The 20733-nt window shown below is 33.3% G+C and overlaps 1 protein-coding gene across 3 annotated transcripts in view; it reads right to left on the bottom strand.

The window, feature by feature from the left end:
- The window catches only part of LOC128550355 (uncharacterized), a 118999-nt gene extending 101008 nt beyond the window's left edge, over window positions 1–17991 (bottom strand). For all 3 annotated transcript variants that reach the window (XM_053529262.1, XM_053529263.1, XM_053529264.1), the window contains exons 1-4: window positions 17860–17991; window positions 6276–6418; window positions 4934–5090; window positions 336–453 (exon numbers count right to left, since the gene is read on the bottom strand). In XM_053529262.1, coding sequence (XP_053385237.1) covers window positions 336–453; window positions 4934–5090; window positions 6276–6402 — 402 coding nt within the window. In that variant the 5' untranslated portion in view covers window positions 6403–6418; window positions 17860–17991. The remainder of the gene's footprint in view (window positions 1–335; window positions 454–4933; window positions 5091–6275; window positions 6419–17859) is intronic.
- Between the last annotated feature and the right edge of the window lie 2742 nt (window positions 17992–20733).

Below are 20733 nucleotides of genomic sequence, written 5' to 3'. Positions count from 1 at the left end.
AACTTAATCAAAAATGATGACTTCAGAATATTTACGTTGTGTACACATGTGTACGCAAAAAAGACGTTGCTTAGCAATTATACATTTTATGACGCACCACTGTATTATTTGCCCTGATGAGTAATAAACGAATCCGGCAGGCAAATATTAAGTAACTCATGTTATGTTGTTTATTTTTTCTTTCTAATTTACTTTATCCGGCACAGAATTTTTCATATATATATATATCTTTTACAGCAGGAACATGTTAATTTACATAAACGCATGCATGAAAGCAGATTTAGTAGTTATTTCTAACACACATTCAAATAGATCTAAAAGATGTAAAAATGCACCTTTTTATTTCCTGTTATTTCCTGGCACAAATGGTGGCAATTGTGACTGAGCAAATCGTATGACCTCTCGCCTACTCGTTTTAATGCCCGCACTACATTCTTCACATTCTCTTCATACCTGTTTCAAAAAGAGCACATATAGTTATTTGTTTTCCTTTCGGTTTCCACGGCAACCAGAGTTATGTGTGGGATTCAATTCTTTGAATAATTTTGAAAGGTGCCACCCAAGAATCATTCCTACGAAATTCGGTGTAAATCTGCTCAGTGGTGTTCAAGAAGTTTTTTATGAAATTGTTAACGGACGCTTGACGGAAGACTGACGACGGACATCAAGCGGTCACAAAATCTTACCAGGAGCCTTTGGCTTAGGTGAGCTAAAACAGGTTCAAGTTAAATTATCTACAATGTACGTTTGACGTTCTTGCATATCAGACGGAGATTTCCGGTATTTTTACCGGTGCTCGAAGGTGTAAGATGACTCTCGTGCTGTAAATGACGTATTACGAACTACATATATGTAGAAAATGTATGTAGTAATTTAAATTTTATTTCATAAAACATAATAAAAATCCACAACCTTGACAGTTCCTCTTTGTTCCTGATAGTTTTTTTCTCTATTAAAAAAATGTTATTTTATCAAAAAATCATAGCACATAAGAAATAGTTCCTAAAAGAAAGACGTTCGATTAATTTTTCATTTTTACAATAATTTCTTTTCTTTTTGCAAATGGATATGATATGCAAGAAAAAAATTCGATCACTGGCTGTAGGTGCAGCTAGGAATATCTGGCTCTTGATAAACTGTTTAAGCGGGAACTTGACAGGAACCTCATTACCGCCTAAGTTACCCTTGAGCCAGATGTTCCCATCTGCACCTACAACTAATGAAAGAATCTTATAAATTAAATATAAAAGAAAAAAATTAGCAGAAATTAGGATTTAGCAAGAAATCAATATATTGTATGTTCATAATGGAAAATGTGTCAGCCACATTCTAAACAAAGGCATTATGAACCTTTGAGATTAATGACAAGTATCTTCACACAAATCTATATTTCTTACTTGAAGAAAATATAGTTCTTTCGGAAGTGTAAGGCCATTCAGTGTTAATTTCATTTGAATCGAATGTGCAGATTTGCCTTAGGCCAATATGCCTACCCTCGAACAAATAACAAGGTCAATATGAAATCACTTCATAAATTACATTATAAGATGATTCTTTGTAAGCATAGAAACAACAACAACAACACAACCATAACAACAAAGTTTTAACTGTAACAGCGCGTAGGGGCGCGAAGGTTGTTGCTTTACCTCTCGTGAACAGATTCTGTCAAACTGATTCTGCTATTATTTTGCTTGGTTGCGTCAATGCTACAAAAGGATATTCTCATAATGTTCATAAATTTTCACAAAAGTCTTTAAGTTCCGTGTGGCAACTGTGAAAAGTTTCCCCGTCCTTTGACACATTGTTGTTAGAATTCCAGAGCTTTGGGATCATGGAGAACATTAATGTTACTAAAAAAGAGTTACTCTAAAGCCGGTGCTGGGTGGTGGGCGGGGAGGGGGTGCGTAAGGACTGTTGCACATTTAATTACATTCTGTGAAGAGGCTAAATCAAACCGGCTATTATTTTTCTTGGTTGCGTGTTCTATGCGTCCAAAGGATCTTGCACATTTTATTATAATTTAATCAGTTTATGAGAGATACTGAAATGTACACACTTCTCACGCCACTAGCACCTAAGTAAACAGAATTCGTTTTAAAAGCTTTATGATTACTAAATGAATATACAAATATACAAATTACAGTGGCAGTCTGACCACTCCTGCACATTTTAATTTCATAACAGTTGATGAAGTCAACTTCACTATATCTAGTAGTTACTTTCATTATTGTCTATTTATTCTCCTGTTTATTAAAGATACGGAGAATGTTCTTGTATTCTGGCTGCTACTAAAGCTAAATAATTGTAATAACCCAAATAAATGATATTTCAGACAAATTCCATTCAGCTTTAGCGGTAGCAAACTAGCACCATTTATTATATACTAACTTGAAACAGAAAGAAAAAGGAAGAAAAGTCCATTAAAGAATGTTTTTGACAAAGTTTGATGAGCCGTTCCTGCGAAGATACTGTCAAAGACCTTTTAAACTTTGGCTCAAGCAACCCCTATTGCAATCAATTGTAACAATATTTACAGTTTAAGTATGACCTTATGTTACATAGTGTTGTTATACTTATAGCGCATATTTGTTCCAATGTATTCGAATATCCTCGTTTGCATTATACAAGTTTTAGACCAGATTTCTTTGTCTTTTAAGTGTAATATTAACCTTAAGCTAGTGTAAAAGTCTTGCACTTAAGGTATTGGACCCCTAATAGCAATGTTTAAAAAATGGCATTTGCTTGGTATATTCTTAAAGTTGACCATGTTTCGCACTGTGCTGCAATTTTTTTACAACTTTTACCGTGCCGTTTTTTTTTTTTGTAAATTTTGTATAATTTATGGTATTTCCTCATGCTCAAGTAGAGACAAATTTCAATGTGATGGCAACTACCTAAAACATTTGCAGAGAATTCATTATAGCATTAATTTTGATAAAAGAAACACCAAACTATTGTTAAACAATTATAAAACACAAAATAAAACTGTAAATATCATTTTTTCTAGGGTGCCTCAAGTAAACAGATTTAATGAGACAGACTTCTAACTCCAACATTGAAAAATTAAGGTCGAATCCTGTGGATCTGTATTGAATTTTGCTCACTTCATTCAAAAATAACCTTGGGGCAGAAGTAAATCCTACCTGCATTTCTTCCACAATATGTATTCTAAAGAAAGAAGGCAAAATAGAGAACTTTTACTGCATGTAACTCAGTATTTTTAAAGATGTCTAAGTCTACCCCTCCTGATTCAGATGTAAATTCATTTTGAACAGCAAAAAACGCTTATAAAATGGAAATTTTCCACTTTTATACAATACATCCATAATAAGTCTTGAAAAAGGTAAAAACTTACTAGAAAAAAGGGAAAATGTGGGGAGAAAATTTTGGTCCCAGTGGGGCTTGAACCTACGCCCCCCTGAAAATTGCAGTCAAAGTAGGATTATTGTAGGAATTGAATACTCTTCAAAAAGGAGGTACTCTATTACGGGTCCAATACCTTAAACACCGTCTTATTACTAAAACAATAACATTCCTCTTGCAGTCCTCACACTTATATCCCATATTGTTTCTGAAATTTCTTCAGACATCCGTTCCTCCGACTATAATCCCCACAATGTCATCCTTCTTTCTACTTCCTTCTTAGTATTTCTCATACCCACTCAGTCATCTCCATACACACTTATAAAATTGATTTAACGTTTCTCACACTAACATATATTTTATACTGCTTCTTGGATTCCCTCATATACCTGCACTTCTCACATTTAACTTGTTATTATAGTAATCTCGGTAAACATTTTCAAACAGTCGAGCGCACTGTTCTACCGACAGCTCCCATTGATAGATCAAGGGTCTACCGCCATAACTATTGACCTTATAGTTCAACTTATCTGACCGAGTACCTTCTCCGTCCTTTCTCTGCTGGTCGTTATTACGATAGGATTTTTGTTTAAAAAGACCGAAGCCATCGAATTTCACGGAGACTTTTTACATTGCTTTCTATTCGAGCAAATTGCAAATGCATCGGCAAGCTGAGAACCGGTTATTGCAATATAAGCCCAAACAGACTCTTTCGAAATGGAAGTTGTTTGCATTTTGTGTAACTTCTCGATGGTATACCAGTATGTGTACTTCGCAGATCATCTTATAGTCTCAGCTATATTGCATATTAGCATGATAATGGACCATTGGCAAGCTTTAAACAACGTGCCTTGTTTCCATTTACATAGTGTACAAGTTTGATTAGTATTCTAGTAGAAATTTTGATGTTTGAGAATAAACAAATTGTGGATAAATGAAAGTACTGGCAACGGACATGACAATTAACCAGTTTAAAAGAACATTATGTTTAGTCCAACAAAATAGATTAATAGCCTCCCTTGTATCATAATTCAGTCCTGAACAAACAAACATAAATTTGAAAAGTGATTTGAAGCGAAATGAAAATACTTGATATCGAAGTATAATGTCTAAGGCTGTTATTTGAGAACTATGGACAAACGGGTAATATTTAGCAAAACTTGTGTCAATCAATTTTATATTTGAATAAATCTTCATTATTTTAGCTCGCTGTTTTCAAGTCTATGGCTACAACGAGTAAACTACTATTCGCTTTGCGAGTACACATTATCCAAACTCATGTTAAACTAAACAACTGTTCAAAAAGAATTAGAAACAATTTTAAGAACTGAACTTTGTGCTAATTTAAATGTAAGATCTATGTAATTTATTTCGAGACATTTACTCGAAATTTCGATTAACTATGTATTACGAAGTTTTGACTTAGTAACTCGAAAATTCGACTTATCAAGAGATTTCGAGTTACTATCTCGAACTTACGAGTTCATGAATAATTTGCACCTCGGACTCATGTTTTCCATACATTTATATTTAGACGTTGTTAAGTATCTGTATCAATTATAAAACTTACTGTTCTGGTTCTTGCTCAACTAAATACACAGGCGACCCTCCAGCAACGTCGGCGAGTCGGTCGAGTCTTATTTCCGTCTGCCCTTTAAAATATCCTACTATGTTATCCCAAAAGCCTTTTACTGGATTGACGTTAAAATGAATGACATAGCCATTGCCTTGAATAAAACAAAATTTGTTTCTCGTTAAAGCATACTAACTAATCTATTTTAAAATGCAATATTTCATTAATTGTACAAAGACATACACACTTATAGAATTGTTTTAACATTTCTCACACTAACATATATTTTATACTGTTTCTTGGATTCCCTCAAAAACCAAAAGCACTGGCGTTTAATGGTAGACTGGGACACTATTTCCTACTTGAGAGGAGGATAAATTTGTGCATATGAGTCATTTTTTTCTGATTTCTTTTGGGATGTATTGCTTACATTTTAGAAAATAAAACGAGGGAGAAATTTGCTTCTGCTAAAGTAAAATTCAATTTCAGTGTTGTTGTAACAAGACCAAACCATTTTAATGTTGATGTAACCCCCATTTTAATCCATGTGATGCTTCAAAACAAGGTCGTAAGGATGTATAAAGTATGCGGGTTAGTCCTGTTATGTGTGACATTGCTTATAACTGTATGCTATTCCCCTGTACATTGATTACTTGTCCGGAACGTAGGAAATAACAAGAGTAAATCTAAGTGCTCTGCCCCTACTCCTAAACCATGAAAGAGGGGATGGTGGCCACAAAACCAGAATTTTGTCAAGCTGCAAAAGGTTTCGAGTTTTTCCTTTTTATCACATGTCTTGCCTCCCCATTTTTTTCGAATGCTATAGAAGATAATCCAACTACACAATAATAACTGCTGTGACTGTTTCATATGCACATGGAATAAATGGAAGTTAACAAAGTGAATCTGGATTGAACAATATCATGGATGATTTTTTGTTATTCGCCAGAAATTTATGATTGTACAATATTGCAGCGTGTGGTTTTATTTAACCTACAGTGCCTACAGTGGACAAAACTTTCTTATCTTAGTTGAATTATTCGGCAGTGCAATTAAGTATATGTCACTGTACTGTCGATATTACATAATGCACAAAATACTATATTATACTCGAGAATTTTTACACGGAATGTTACAGTCTCTTGTTAAATATCTCTTTCATTCCTGATTTACAAATCAAAGTTACACAGATATCATACATGTACAAAATTGAAATTTGTTCATGCTACATCTTTAGGGCATTTTATAGAAACTGTTCATTATATATCTTATATATCTTGTACCATTAATCACAACAGTGTTAACAAACCAATAGAACAGAATAATCAAGTTTACTCACCAGCATAAATGGCACAGTGTCTGTATAGTCCTTTTAATCGATCAAAGAGTATTATATCTCCTATCCTAAGATCTTCCTCTAAAATGGGTTTCTTAAGGAGTGAGAGAAATGGTTTTAAGAACGGCATCTTCTAGTTATGGTATCTGAAATAATACAAAACAATTCTGCCGTGTGCTTGTGAAATGCAACATTAAAAAACAATTCTTAAAATAAATGATGTTGTATTTCTTTTTCATAGTAAGAAAATGTCAGTTTAATAATAGGTACGGCGTTGACGTATCAAGTAAACATTTTGTCGTCGTGTATACCATAGCAATAGCACATTTTCAGATTACAGGTATCACTACGTCACACTCAATGCGGTCATCCCTATTATTAGTAACAAACACTCGTGGCAGAGAGATTTTCGGACAGTAGAATTCTATAGCACATAGAATTAATTAGTGTAAGGATTGCATTTGCACATTCTTATCTCACAGTAAATGATGTACCTGGACAGTGTTGCAAAATTTGATTATATTTAAGGCACTAAAATGCATATTAACTCAGATGGTTGAATATTTGGTGCATTTTGTTCATATCTTTTAATATAATCATGAATGGAATATACATGTAATAATTGATCATGTATACATATTTATGAGACTTATTCTTAGTAAAAAAAAATGCTTATAAAATGTCTTAACAATTGGCGAAATGGGCAGTTAAAATAAGAACATCTGCATGATTTATATATATACGATAGTATAACATAAAAAATTAATGGGTTGTAATTTTATAGCCCATTTTAAGCTACTTAATTAATGTACTTGGTAAAGGTGCTGGAAAAACTTTTAAACTGTTATTTTTCACGATGTTCTTAGATGATATTTGTTAATTGTATTTTGTAACAATCTGTGCTTTTGTTTAAGACGGAAAATTAAACTTGAATTTAGTAACTTTTACACATAATAATTATTTATATAATCTTGAATGATAGTAAAAAAAATGCAGAAAAATATTGTTTTTAATTTTTGTTACATAAATAAATTTGTAACATTTGTTCTGATTCTACTTGTTTTTTTTTTTCTTTTCTTTATTCAATGTTTGTTGCAGCATTATTATCGTTTTAGTCCTATTTAGGCTATGTATCATGAGTCTCTGAAGTTGTGTAAACTGTCATACAACTTCCCCACAAAATTTGGATCGAGAACAAATTATTTCTGATTTACTCTCTTTAGTCAAATTGCCACCGAGATCAAACTCGCAACATCTGGATTGGTCACACTGAGTTGGCTAAAATACTGAATATGTTTTAGTTTAAACAAAAAATAATAATTTTCTTACAAAGTTAAGACAGTTGTTCATGATCTCCCCACTCTGGTTCTCAAAAACAGGGAAAATTGTTTTATACTGACAGATCACATTATGTAACTTTCATATTATATGTATTTTTTTTATTGATATAGATTCTAATCTAAGGCTTCAATAACAGATGGTTTATTTTCCTATCAGTGTCATCAATGATAATACAGAAAAATATGTCATTTGATTTTATGATAATCTTAGTTAAAACCAATTGTTAATGTTATTTTTTATTCATCAAGTTTTCCTGAATTATTATTTGTTATAACTAATGTCATAGCTCTCAGTATAGTCAATCTAATTAAATCTAATTTGGTGTGAAAACAGTTTACTGCATGTTATAATAACATCAGGTAAAGTATATGTTTCTGTAATTCAGAGTTCTAGGACATGTCTGAATCCATTTAAGTTCTTAAACAGAAAAAATAATGTGTAAAACAATATTCAACCATCACATAACATTCATTGAGTCTATATAAATAACACACATCTCTCTGAATGTTTGTCCAAATCCTAAAACCATAAACATGGGTTTTATCAGGTCATTCTAAAAATAGACACAGGGGCTGATTAGAGAATGTGCTATTAGATGCAATATTCTTCCTTAGATAAAGGTTCCCTTTAAATCTTGGTCTACTTCTTGATTGATACATCTACAAATATGCATGCTTGTTTCTGTCATGTCGTGCAATTATGTTAATATTCAAATACATACAAAACAGTGTACAAATACGAAAAACTAAAAAAGGATGAATATTAATGTAGCATCAAATGATAATACAAAGTTTGTTGACCTTACTTCTATAGGTAGTTTATTGATCGCGGCAGCCGAGGCCGCGATCATATTGAATAGGTAAAGTATATGCGCGCTGGGGAAAATATTTCATTATGGACCTGTGAATTCTTTACTTATGGGTGAAACAGGTCTCATAAGCGTAAATACGACTAGCTTCTACTGATTATAAAACATACCGTACGATTTGTTGTGAATTAAGTGTTGTTGTACTTTTAGTAGTTCAACCGCCACCCTTGTTTAAGAGCAACGTTTAAAAAACACGTTTTTTTCATCCTCAAGTAATAAGTAAGTAGACTCGCCCAGTTTAATCAATCTAGAAGCATAATCTAACTCTATACATAGAGCACCTACTTCACCCGATTTACATTCGGAACATTTTCACGCGTTTCGGCCTTTATCGTATGTTTAACATGGGATTTTTGAACCGTCCAAAGATGTTGGAAATGTTTGTCTCATTGTTTATTTTTTTTTTAATAAAACTGATACTGCTTTCATTGTCTACCACTTTTTTTCCACCCTTGCCTGAAAAAACAGTAATGAGTTTGTACACTGTTCAGACAACTGTGCTCTGTTGAAATTTAACCAAACACAAGTTTATCTGCATAAACAGAAAGCATGATATGTCACCATGCGCGGATCCAGAGGGGGATGGGGGACCGGGGGTCCGGATCCCCTCTTGAAAATCTTTAAAAAAGGAAAGAAGACAAGAAGGAAAGAAAATGTTTTTCGAAAAAGGCAACATTAGGACTGCATGTAAAGTATATGCGGCTGCTGCTACATACGACCCCGACATAATTCATATTATTTATCTAAAAGAAACTAAGAATTTTACCTTCAAGAAAGCTTGATTTTATCATTTTCCCAAATTTAAACAAACAGGTTAGTCCATAAAACTGTCCCAGAATGCAAAAAATGAAGTGCTAAATTTCAAAATTTCCGGGGGAGGGGGGCAGGGGATCGAGAAAATTGGCTGTGTCCGTGCATGGTCACTATACCTGTCCAGTACTGGACATTATGGTAAACGCTTCTTTCCTGCACAAATGACAATTTCGCAACTTCTGTCAGGTTTGTACAAATTTCTGGCCGCGATAAACCATTTGACTTGTCATATTTTTGATCTCTCAATACCGTGGTAGATCTATTTGATAAAGACCCGTATCACAAAATAACAGATTATATAATCGGATATGTATTGAAATGAATTTACAAACGTACCAGTACAGACACAGGGCGTTAGAGAGAGAGAGCAAGACTTTTTTAAGATACAAAATTAGATAACAGTTGCATTAATATATCAACAAAGTGACAGGTCCAAGTATATATTTGTTTACTCTTTTTCGATCCGTCAATGCACATATAAATAATATTACACGTAGCAAAATACACAAACACATTCATTTTTGAATAACAAGAGACAATAATATAACTGTTTATGGATTTGTTCGTTTCGATGACCAAATTAGATCTTTCACATTAAATGTCCAATATTTCGTGTAATTTACTGTTGTCCTGATCTAAAATGCGAGGTTCAGATTCTTATCTTGTGTTAGATAAAAATCGGATGTCTAACTGAATTGTCCATGCAAAAGCTTTGGTGATTTCTGAGGTTTGATACCACTAAATTTAAATTTAGAACTGTCACAGGAGTGGCGAATATCCCCACAATACGGTCTTGTCACAAAAGAATGGCAACCATAAGAAAGATATGGCCACAAGAAGATGCAATTTAAATCGAACTTGTTCTGTATTTTATTATGTTACACCTGTGTACCAAAATTTGTCTAAATCTGAGTTATTGTCTTGCAACCATGAGTTGAGAATTTTAAGTTTGAAAGGGGCATAACTGCATTAAAAATGGTGGTTTGGAGCCAAAGTCGAACCTAACCTGAATTTTATGATGTTACACCTGTTCACTAAATAAAACATTTAAACCTGCCAAGAACTGTCACTGGAGTGTTTAATGACTCCAATGATTGATGCATATTACACAATCTGTCAATAACTGTCACTGGCGTGTTTAATGAATTCGATGGTGATGAATATTGCTTAATAGCTTGATTCTGTGTTTAAATATCAAATAATAAGAGAGGCAAAGATAAAGTGTATCAAAACACTATATAAGTATAATTCTAAGCAAAAAGGGGGCATACTGCAGGACATTTTGATGCAAGAGTTATGCATTTTTTTTTGTCATATGATGTGGGTGATGATGAGGAACAACTCCTTCAAGTTTGAATCTAATGCATTTTGTATTAACTGAGATATAATAAAAATGCATTGAAATTAACCTTAAATTCTAAGTTAAAGGGGGCATAATTCATGAAATATTGGTGTAAGAGTTATGCACCTTGTGTGTCACATGATGTGGGTGATAAGGTGAAACATCTATTTCAAGTTTGAATCAAATCCATTTAGTAATAACTGATATATTTCGGGACGCGACGGGACATGACGTGACAAAATTGGTCTCCCATATAGCCCCTCCCCCCAACATGTTTTATGGGGGTATAATCATTCACTGCGGTCGAAACTGAGGCTTATAACACTTCACGTGACACTTAATCCGACTAAAACATATTTTAACAGAACGATTATTCATTTTAGATTGGAGCATTATACTCCTCACCCATGTGACTAATCTGTGTTTAAACCGTTTGTTTTGTTTATAGAAGATAACCCTTGGGGTTATTCATCTTTTTGTCCAGTGATAAGAAGTGAAAACTATCTTTAACAAATTAAAAGAATATCTAGTTGGTAGCCAGTCTAGTAGGCTGCCATATAACATGTATAATAACATGTATAATCAAATTCAAGATCGACACTATATTTTCTATACAAAATAATGCATACATTTTGTACTTTTGACATAAAAAAACCGGCGACTTGAGAGCAGTCGTTAAAAACGACGTAAATATTTTTGTGGGAAATAAAAGAAAAAAAAACATAATTAGCAAGCTATGCTTATTTAGTTCAAATATGATTATCGTCGAATTGTCTTTCATAAAATACTTTTACCATACACTTACTTATAAATTCTTAATCCGCAAAATAGTCCTTATTCCAAGGCTGATATATTTTTTCAATATAGACAGAGAAAGTCAACCACTTCATTGTTCAGTAGCATTACCTGTAAGCTGCATACCATTCCAATTTTTGTTTAATCATTGTATGCTCCGACATATATGACGTCAAAAAGATTAGCAAAAAACCTACGAAACATCAAATAGAATTTCACAAAAGGATGTTAGATCAATATCGACATCATAATATTGTCTGCTTTACTTAACTAGCACCGTAAAAACTACTGAACAAATTAAAACCCACGACCGTTAAAATGTCGTAAAAAGTACGCACGAATATTTCAAACGTATTCGCAAAAAAAAATAATAAACTTGTATACGGAACATACATTTTTTCCTATAACTCAAATCCGCTTAAGCCAGTGCTAGGGGATGTGAAAGGTCAGTCTGCCATTATGTTGCTTGATTACATTTTCTTTGCTTCCAAAGTGCCATGCCACACATACGTTTTATTTTTATGCAGAAAAGTTTTGCTAAATTAAGTATTGTTTTCCCTAGATAAATACAGGCAGACGGAAACCATTACTTTTTACATTTCCTTTGCTGGGATGTAAATAAATGCCATTAGGACAAGCAGGCGTGCCCCTTTAAAACTGCAACAAGCTTGACCTATTTTTTTTATTTAGAGAGCCACATATGTGCCATTTTTAAAGTAATCGGGAACCCAACAAATGACATATTTAAACCAGACAATAAAATGCGTTTTGAAAACCACTCGGTGTATCAATTTCAAATATAGGATATACTAGTATTTAACTGCACGGTTTTTCTATCTGATTTGTTTTTCATCATACGTAGTGAAGTATAACAGTTACGAATAGTTCGTTTTCCTGATTTTTTCGCACGACTGAAGTAGCGCTGCTATTGCCAAGTAGTAAATAAGTCCAAGTCATCCAATCACATATAAAATAAATTTTCTACTTATACGAACCTTGTAATCAATAGGACACTGCACACTCTTAATTTGTTTAATGATTTTACTGTGTTTCACTCATTTTAACAAACAGTCATAAATATATGAATAAATTTGAAAATAAATGCATTATAAAAGTCTTCATATTAGCTGTGTTAATTTACTAGTATACCACGGTAATATTTCGAAATTAATTGCTTACCACTGCCTTTCATAAAAGCAATAACTTCACAAAAATGTAAAAAGGAAATGCTAAAAACTTGCTTTATTTTGTAAAATTGAAGTACTATATAAGTATGCATCCCCTTCTGGTAAGAATATATTGAACTTTGATATGGCATAAGGACCAGTCAGAAATATTCTTGAATAACACGAAAATACAACTATACGCCTTAGGCAGGTAAAGCCAATGTTTTAATGCATGACGAATTCAATAAGATCTAAACTACATAAACACCAAAATCTATTAAATTTTACTGCCAGTAATCATACAAGAATCGTAAAATTTACAGTCTCTTTGGAAACCGATCAACAATTTGAGATGTTTGCACGTACTGAAAATTAAAATGCTCGGGATTGAAAAATCTCTCTACCAACTCCATGAAGCAATTTTAGAAAGATTCATCTTACTCTCAGAGACTGTCTGTAGGTGGATCCTTTGTGACTCTTAATTGGTTGATTAGAACTTTACAACGTAACATGACGTTACACAGTATCTATAAAATCTGTATCATACATAATCAATTTATACAAATGAAGACCGCAAAGACAGTATTAAAAACCTTTTCGGGTGATCGGTGCGAATGGAAATGGATTGATTTATGTTTACAAAAATTTGGATTTGGTCAAAACTACAGAAACTGGGTCAACATGCTTCTTGAAAACTCAAAAGTGAGTATTCAGTGTAATGGTTTTATGTCAAAATAGAAAAAGTACAAACTTCACAGGTCGCTCAACACGGCAAAAACGAAAATGTTGCAGGCTCGGTTTGATTGAGCCTGTTCATGGACGGTAGTGGAAATGCATGCTACCGTCCACGCCCTCTAGCCCCTGGTTGAGCAGAACTCAACATTTACACATGCTAAAAGTACAAAAAAAATTTTTTAAAGACATCCGCAGATGTTTTCAAACGGCGGTGCACATGGAACCTTCAATGATACACGTGTTGTGGTGTTTAATTCCATGAAAAGCGGCGTTTGGTCCCCAGATAAAGTAATGGGTTTGCCCCAAACGAGAAAACAATGGGCAGAACTAAACAAACTGGAATTTAGAAAGGGGATCTGAGGTTATGGAGCCTGCATATCACGGGAACTGTCAAAAGAAAAATTAAAAACGCAGGCACCATATCCAAGGGGTGATTATACAATACCCAAAGGCTATGAAAGCGGGAGTATTGGAACCACCCAGGCCGAAATGGTTATGCTGAGAAACTAAATAGTACCAATAACACGACATAAAAGTCGTGCTGAACGATCTGAGAAGATCGAAATAACAGCCCTGATTGAATGTACGGGGAAACTTTGTACGGCCGTCACATGGCACAAACAACGCTGCTGTGAAGTTTTTTCAATATCCTATCACGCGTTCAATAAAACAAGGTTGCCCATGTGCACCTTTTTTATATATTCTACAAGCAGAACCTATGCATAATACGAAATAATAACCGAATAGTATTCATCCAACTTCCGGTACTTGATGCCGTCACATACAAGGCAAAAATAAACCAGTTTGTGGATGACACTCAATTGTTCGCGAAAAATGAAGACTCTTTGTACCATATTTTCAAAGATCTTAAACTATATGAACGCGCGTCTGGGGCAAAATTAAACAAAGAAAAAACTACAGGTCTATTTATTGGCAGAATAAAAGACAAAACTCCAAACTATAAAGAAATAAATTGGACTAAGTCTTTTGTTGAAACGCTTGGCATTCATCAAGGCTACGGCAATGACAACGAGGACATCTAGAGAGAAAAAAATCAATAAAATTAAATCATGTCTAGAAGTCTGGAAATCAAGAGATCTAACCTTTAACGGAAAATCATTGATCATCCAAACTTACGTTTTTTCAACTATAATGTACGAACTAGAAACACGTGGTATACCTGAAAGAAACGCAAAAGAAATAAAGCAAATAATTTTCAATTTTCTTTGGGATAATAAAAAGTCCCTAGTTGCAAAAAATACACTTAAGCGTGAAAAATATTCCGGTGGTCTCAATCTTTTTAGTATGTCAGACCTGAGAATGGCTTTAAATATAAAAATGTTATACACGATTTTGCATGCAGATGTTCAAAATTGGAAAGTAATAGGAAAGTTTGTGTTGTCTGCACAAGATAAAGGATATTACCAAAGATATTTTATATGTACATGCTCATTTTTTGATAAATCACTCTTGGAAACCCCTGTTCATGTTTTTTACATGCAAGCAATAAAAACCTGGTGTGATTTTTTCAAATGTTTTGAACCGTTACAATCGGATGACCTCTTAAACTGTAAATTATTTGGAAATCATAAAATTTTATCGCGCAGTAAGCCACTGTATTTTAAGTCCTTTTTGAAAAGTAATATTGTTACAATTCAGGTCCTGAGGACGTCTGGGATTATTCAAATAGAAATTTTATTTCAGAAAGAGAGCTTCTGTGAAAATTAAATAATTCCACTAACTGGATTGCAGAGCGGATAAAACCTAAATCCAGCATACCAAAATAATTTACGAATATCTTAAAGTTAGGTTCCGAAACACAGGTTAAAGATCAAAATAACCGAAATATCATTTTGTCCCAAACACATTTAACGCTGTACGCGAAATGGAAAAGTAATTCAGCCTAGTAAATTGCATGCATGCGACATTTTAAATACATTTGTACGACATAATCAACCAAAAAAACTTCATACAGAACAAAAATGGGAAGAAAAGTTTAAAACTACAAGCATTTTGATAAACTGGAATCGTACTTGGTCAAATGTGTAGCGCTATTATTCCACAAAAAAAGCTAAGCAGTTCCAGTTGAAACTTTTACATAATTGTATTTTCACAGAAAACAAACTAAGTTTGATGCGCCTCTCAAACGGTATTTGTAGCATGTGTAAATCTCATAGGGAAACATCGATACCTTTATTCTGGGAGTGCAAAAAAGTAAAACCAATCTGGAAATATATTCAAACAATATCAGAAGAACCATTTAAAATACTTAATATTAAAAATATTACTTTGTTTGAAGACATTGCTTTTGGACTTTCTTCAAATAATGTTAATTTAATCAACATGTTTATATTCGAAACTAAATGGCACATTTGGAAATTTCGGAACTGTTATAAATTCAGAGCTGAATTAGAAACCCCTTCACTTAAGAATTTAAAAATGGATTGGATGTAGCCTGGGAATCCAGTCTGACAATTTCTAACTTTTTTCTACCTGCAAATTGACAGCCTGGGGAAACCTGTTTTCCGACCGCAGCGCAACTTATATTACACCCGAAATATGTGGGTGTTTGATAAAGAATGATAACTTCTGAAAGCAATAATACATGGCTAAAAATAGAAACGGAATTCTCACGGAAAAGACAGATCGGAATCGTGTTTCCGAAGTCCGAAGGTAAATTTTATTTGCCGTCGCTTTGTGAAACAATTAACATAAGCTCTGTAGAGCTTTTGAGCAACCCTATTTTAAGAACAGTTATAACCAATTATACCTTACCCCCAGCAACTTGCTGGTACCCATTTACAGCTGGGTCGACTGAGGCAATCGTGATAAAGTGCCTTGCCCAAGGACACACCGCAATGGGAGTAGCAAGGATGCAAACCAGGGGCCTTCACCTCCGTAGGAAAGCGTCTTAGCCCTCTCGACCACTGCGTCCAAAATAAATAAAATCCGAAAGTTTCCGAACATTTCCGGGGCATAGACAAATACCATTTAGTACCTCCCATAGCTTTACCAGCAAGTTGTAATAACTTTTAAAAATGTCAGTAAACTTAAGTTGTTATATAAATGCAGACCTTGTGATCTACGAAAATTGACGAATTTTCGGCAGCATTGTCTCGTTTTCGTTTCAAACAAGCACATATATAATCACATGTTAATTAGGCTAATTATAGAAAATCGATAATCAGTAGTGACATGGAAACTCCTTCAGATTTCCCCAGGCGTTTTTAATATCAGAAACTCGATGAATGCCAATTAACACTAACCAGAGCAAATTAAGTCGGATTTTTAATGCATAGATACCAATATGTATTATTTCTTCTGACAAAGCACAAGTATTATCAACGGCTTCCCAGGCTATGTTGGATGGAATGAGGCTTTCCTTGCTCATATGGTTCAAAACATAATAACAATGGAATAAGAAAATCGTCCTTCCCCTTCTAATCAACTAGACATATAATTACCCGATCAGTGGTAAGTAACGTTAGATAAAACGCTACTATTTATCGATTAAAGGCAACGAATAACACGGGATCCCAACTACGCAAGTTCGTTAGATCACCTACTTAAATAGATCACAAGAATGTTTACAAATACTAATAAAAAATACCACAAATATTTGTGATATTTTTATTGGTATCTGTTACATTTTACGTTTCATCAATGTACCTAACCAGTAAATAACACCGAGTATAAGACATTAATTTTAAAATTACGAGAGACAATATATAAGAAATTGAGACTAGACTTATTTGTTTCAATAACCTAATTAAATGCTAAGAGATCAATTTTTAACCGTAAACGTTTTATTTTTAGTGTTATTAACTACTGTACTGGTTTCAGATATTTTATCTTGTGTTTAAATAAGAGCTTGATTTAAAATATGGATTTACCATGATGCATATTTTTTCAGAAAACAATCAACTGCATTTCTGATGTTTAATATCATTTATATTTAAGAACATTAATTAACACCGAAAAAGAATATAACACTACATATATTACAATCTAAACATGTCTCTCGAACTGATAAAATTATTCTTAACAGAATAGAAATTTTATTCTAGACTTGAACATAATGCTCCTCGACCATATTAGTCTGTATTCAGGCCATATGTTTTGTTTTCTGAGGCTATTCAATTTCTTTTCAGAGCTAAGAAGAAATTCGCTGAGGTAGTAAGAGCAATAAAAGCAGAAATTAAGAAAATTAACTTTAACAAATAAAAGTTAAAAGATTATCTGGTTGGTAGCCATGCTACCAATTCACAATCAAATTCAAGATCAACACTATATATTCTTTACAGAATAATACATAATTATTCATTATTCAGTTACATGTACTTCATTGAGATTTTGAAAAATATCTGGCAACTCGACGACAGACATTTACCTCGACGTTAAATATTTTGACGGAAATGTAAGGAAAGAAATACATATTCGGCAAGCTATGGTAATTTAATTCAAATATGATTATCGTCAAATAAACAACATGATAAACGTTAATTAATATTTTTAACTTGTACTTACTTATAAATTCCAAATTCGTAACATGTCTTTATACCAAGGTGTGTGTTTTAATACAGCTCGCAAGAGGTTTAATATATAGACAGGTAAAGTCACACTCTACGGGTCAACCAATCATGAGCCAAATCATTGTTCAGTAGCATTACGTGGGCCAATTTTTGGCAGCATGTCGGTATTTATTTCACCTTTGCTTCATGTAAATATCTGGGGTGAATGTCATTTAACAGCTGATTAAAACTACATTTTGACTGGTGGATAAAAAAACCCACAGGCTGGAATAGATAATATTTTCTTAAGGGGTGTGCAGGTGCTCTAGATGTATTGTGAGACAGTATAGTCCGTTACAAGACTCCTGTGGAAATAGCTTACGTCATAAACCTGAATCCCCTCGGTAATGAATTCGACTACAAACATGCAAACTCTGTCACTCTGATACGGTTTGATCTCCCGTAAGAGATTTACAGTCAACTCGTCCCATTGTCAACTCGTCACCCAGTCAGCTCGTCCCGATTTTGGTAATTTCTACTCCTTTGATGATTTCAAATTGGTCATTTCGTTCCCCACTTTTCAGTCCCTCCTTTTTAGTCTTATTGTTCGTCGTCAATATCAATGTGATGTAAAATATGTGTTCTGTAAAATATGATTATCCATAATAATATTATACAATAAAATATAATTTATACATAAAAACATGAAAAGTTTACTTTAAAAACTACATTTGGATTTGCTTAGATAAATACCAGATCGTATATAAAAGTGAAGAGTGCATGTATTTTTTTTTTAACGATACTTCCTATTATTCTTTTCACCTCAAGAATAAACAAGCTTTATTCATTAGCATTGGTATGATGGTAAGCATTCTGTTCAACGTGCATGTATATATTTGTAACCTTTCAGAATATAGCCAGCCTACGTGTGGTAAAATCTTTAGTTCGGTTGTTTTGACCGCCGTTGCCATTGATAATCGTTGTACTACATATATAGATATATTTTCTTGTCATAAACGAACATATTTGAACAAGTTTTTATGCAGATTTGCAGTAGCTCATTTATGGCAGTCTACCAGAACCTCAATCAGACAATGTAAGTTGTAATGAGTTTTAGTATTGTGAAATATTGATTAATCATTATAACAAAATGTTCATTGCGTTATCGTATGTTGTCATAGTTATGATGGACCCTATAAGGCGTCATATACGGTTATGTCATGTGACTACGTTGCCAAAAATTGTGATTTCTGATTAGACGGGCTTCTTAAAATTGTCCTGTTTAGCAATTTCAACAGGCCATATTTGATTATAGGATAGGCGACATATTAATTATTTAGAACATCCTAAATTGTGTTATCAAAATGTGTAAATGACCTTTGCCGAACTGGTCATTTGGAATAGGCTTTTCTGTATCGATCAAATGGCATGAAATCGTTTTGACAAAGGTCAAGTAAGCTGCATACAATTCCAATTTAAGTTATATGTCAATGTATGCTCCGACATATATGACGTCATTCATTATAAAAAGGGAGTTAGGTCAATATAGACGTTTACTTAACTAGCATCATAACAAAGGGAATATACTTGCCTATTGCGATATAATTTGACTTATTTGACTCCTATGTCACATCAATTTTGAATTACTGTTCGGAACTTCGGGGTTTTTCCCAAGCAGATAATATTGAGAGAGTGCACAGAAATTTTTTAGAGGACACTTAATGTAAAAATGGCCACGAATAACTTAGTCTTGTACGGAGAGATAAGGAGATATCCTCTTATTATCAACAGGAAAATCAAAATTGTCAAAATACTGGTTCAAACTAATGAATAGCTTTAACATCTAATCATGTTTTGTATAAGTTTATGTAGAGATGTTGAAATGTGCGAAAACAACAAATGTAATTAGGTTTCAAATGTAAAAACTCTTTTACAAGAAACGGGTTTTTATGAAGTTTGGTTATTTTGTGATTCTGTTGTAAGTGTAACACATTTGATATCCATGTTTAAAGTTCGCTTGAAGGACATGTATATATCATAGTGGCTTGAAGGTGTACGTAACCCCAGCGCATTGGCACTATAAAAGAAACTAAATCTATTTTTGAAGTATCTGCCTACTTAAGTATATTAGACAATGTGAATCATAGACAGGCACTAACAAAACTTAGACTTTTCTCGCATAAACTACATATAGAGAAGAGGAGTCATCGAAACATTCCAAGAGCAGACCGAAAGTGCCATAATGTGTGTAAGATGACTTTAAAGTTAGTGGATGAGTACTATTTTGTGCTTGTATGTGACGCTTACAAACAGTTGAGAAAAATATTTACCATCATTTTTCACGACTTCTCCGAGCATGTTCAAGTTTATAAACAGTTTATAAAGATAATAAAGTACTGTTACATCGACTATCAAATTATATTGTTAATGCATTTAAACTAAGGGATAGGAGTATAAATGTTCATGTTTAAATGACGTAACATTTTGCTTACACTCTCATGTATATGTATATATATTTGTACCTGCCAATCGTTCTCGTGAAAGGTGCTGTACTTTTCGTTACCTCTCAAAAACAGACTCAAGTAAACTGCTATTATGTGGCTTGATTGCACTATATGCTTACAAAGTATCTTTCCATCTTTATTTTTGCTTTTATGCAGCTACGTTTTGACTATTGCTTTATTTTTTCCTAGATAAATACGGCTAGACGAAAGCCAATTCTTTGCTCTGATGATAATAAATGCTAATAGACATGCATACATGCCCCTTTAAAACTGCAACAAGGCTGACCCATTTTTGATACAGAGCCACATTGTTGCCATTTTAAAAACCATTAGGAACCCAGCAAATGATATATTTAAACCAGCTGATAAAATGCGTTTTGAAAATA

Source organism: Mercenaria mercenaria, chromosome 17 (genome assembly GCF_021730395.1).
Source record: "Mercenaria mercenaria strain notata chromosome 17, MADL_Memer_1, whole genome shotgun sequence".
Lineage (NCBI taxonomy): Eukaryota > Metazoa > Mollusca > Bivalvia > Venerida > Veneridae > Mercenaria > Mercenaria mercenaria.
Note: the sequence above shows the minus strand (reverse complement) of the source record. Positions and strands in the feature narration are given on the sequence as shown.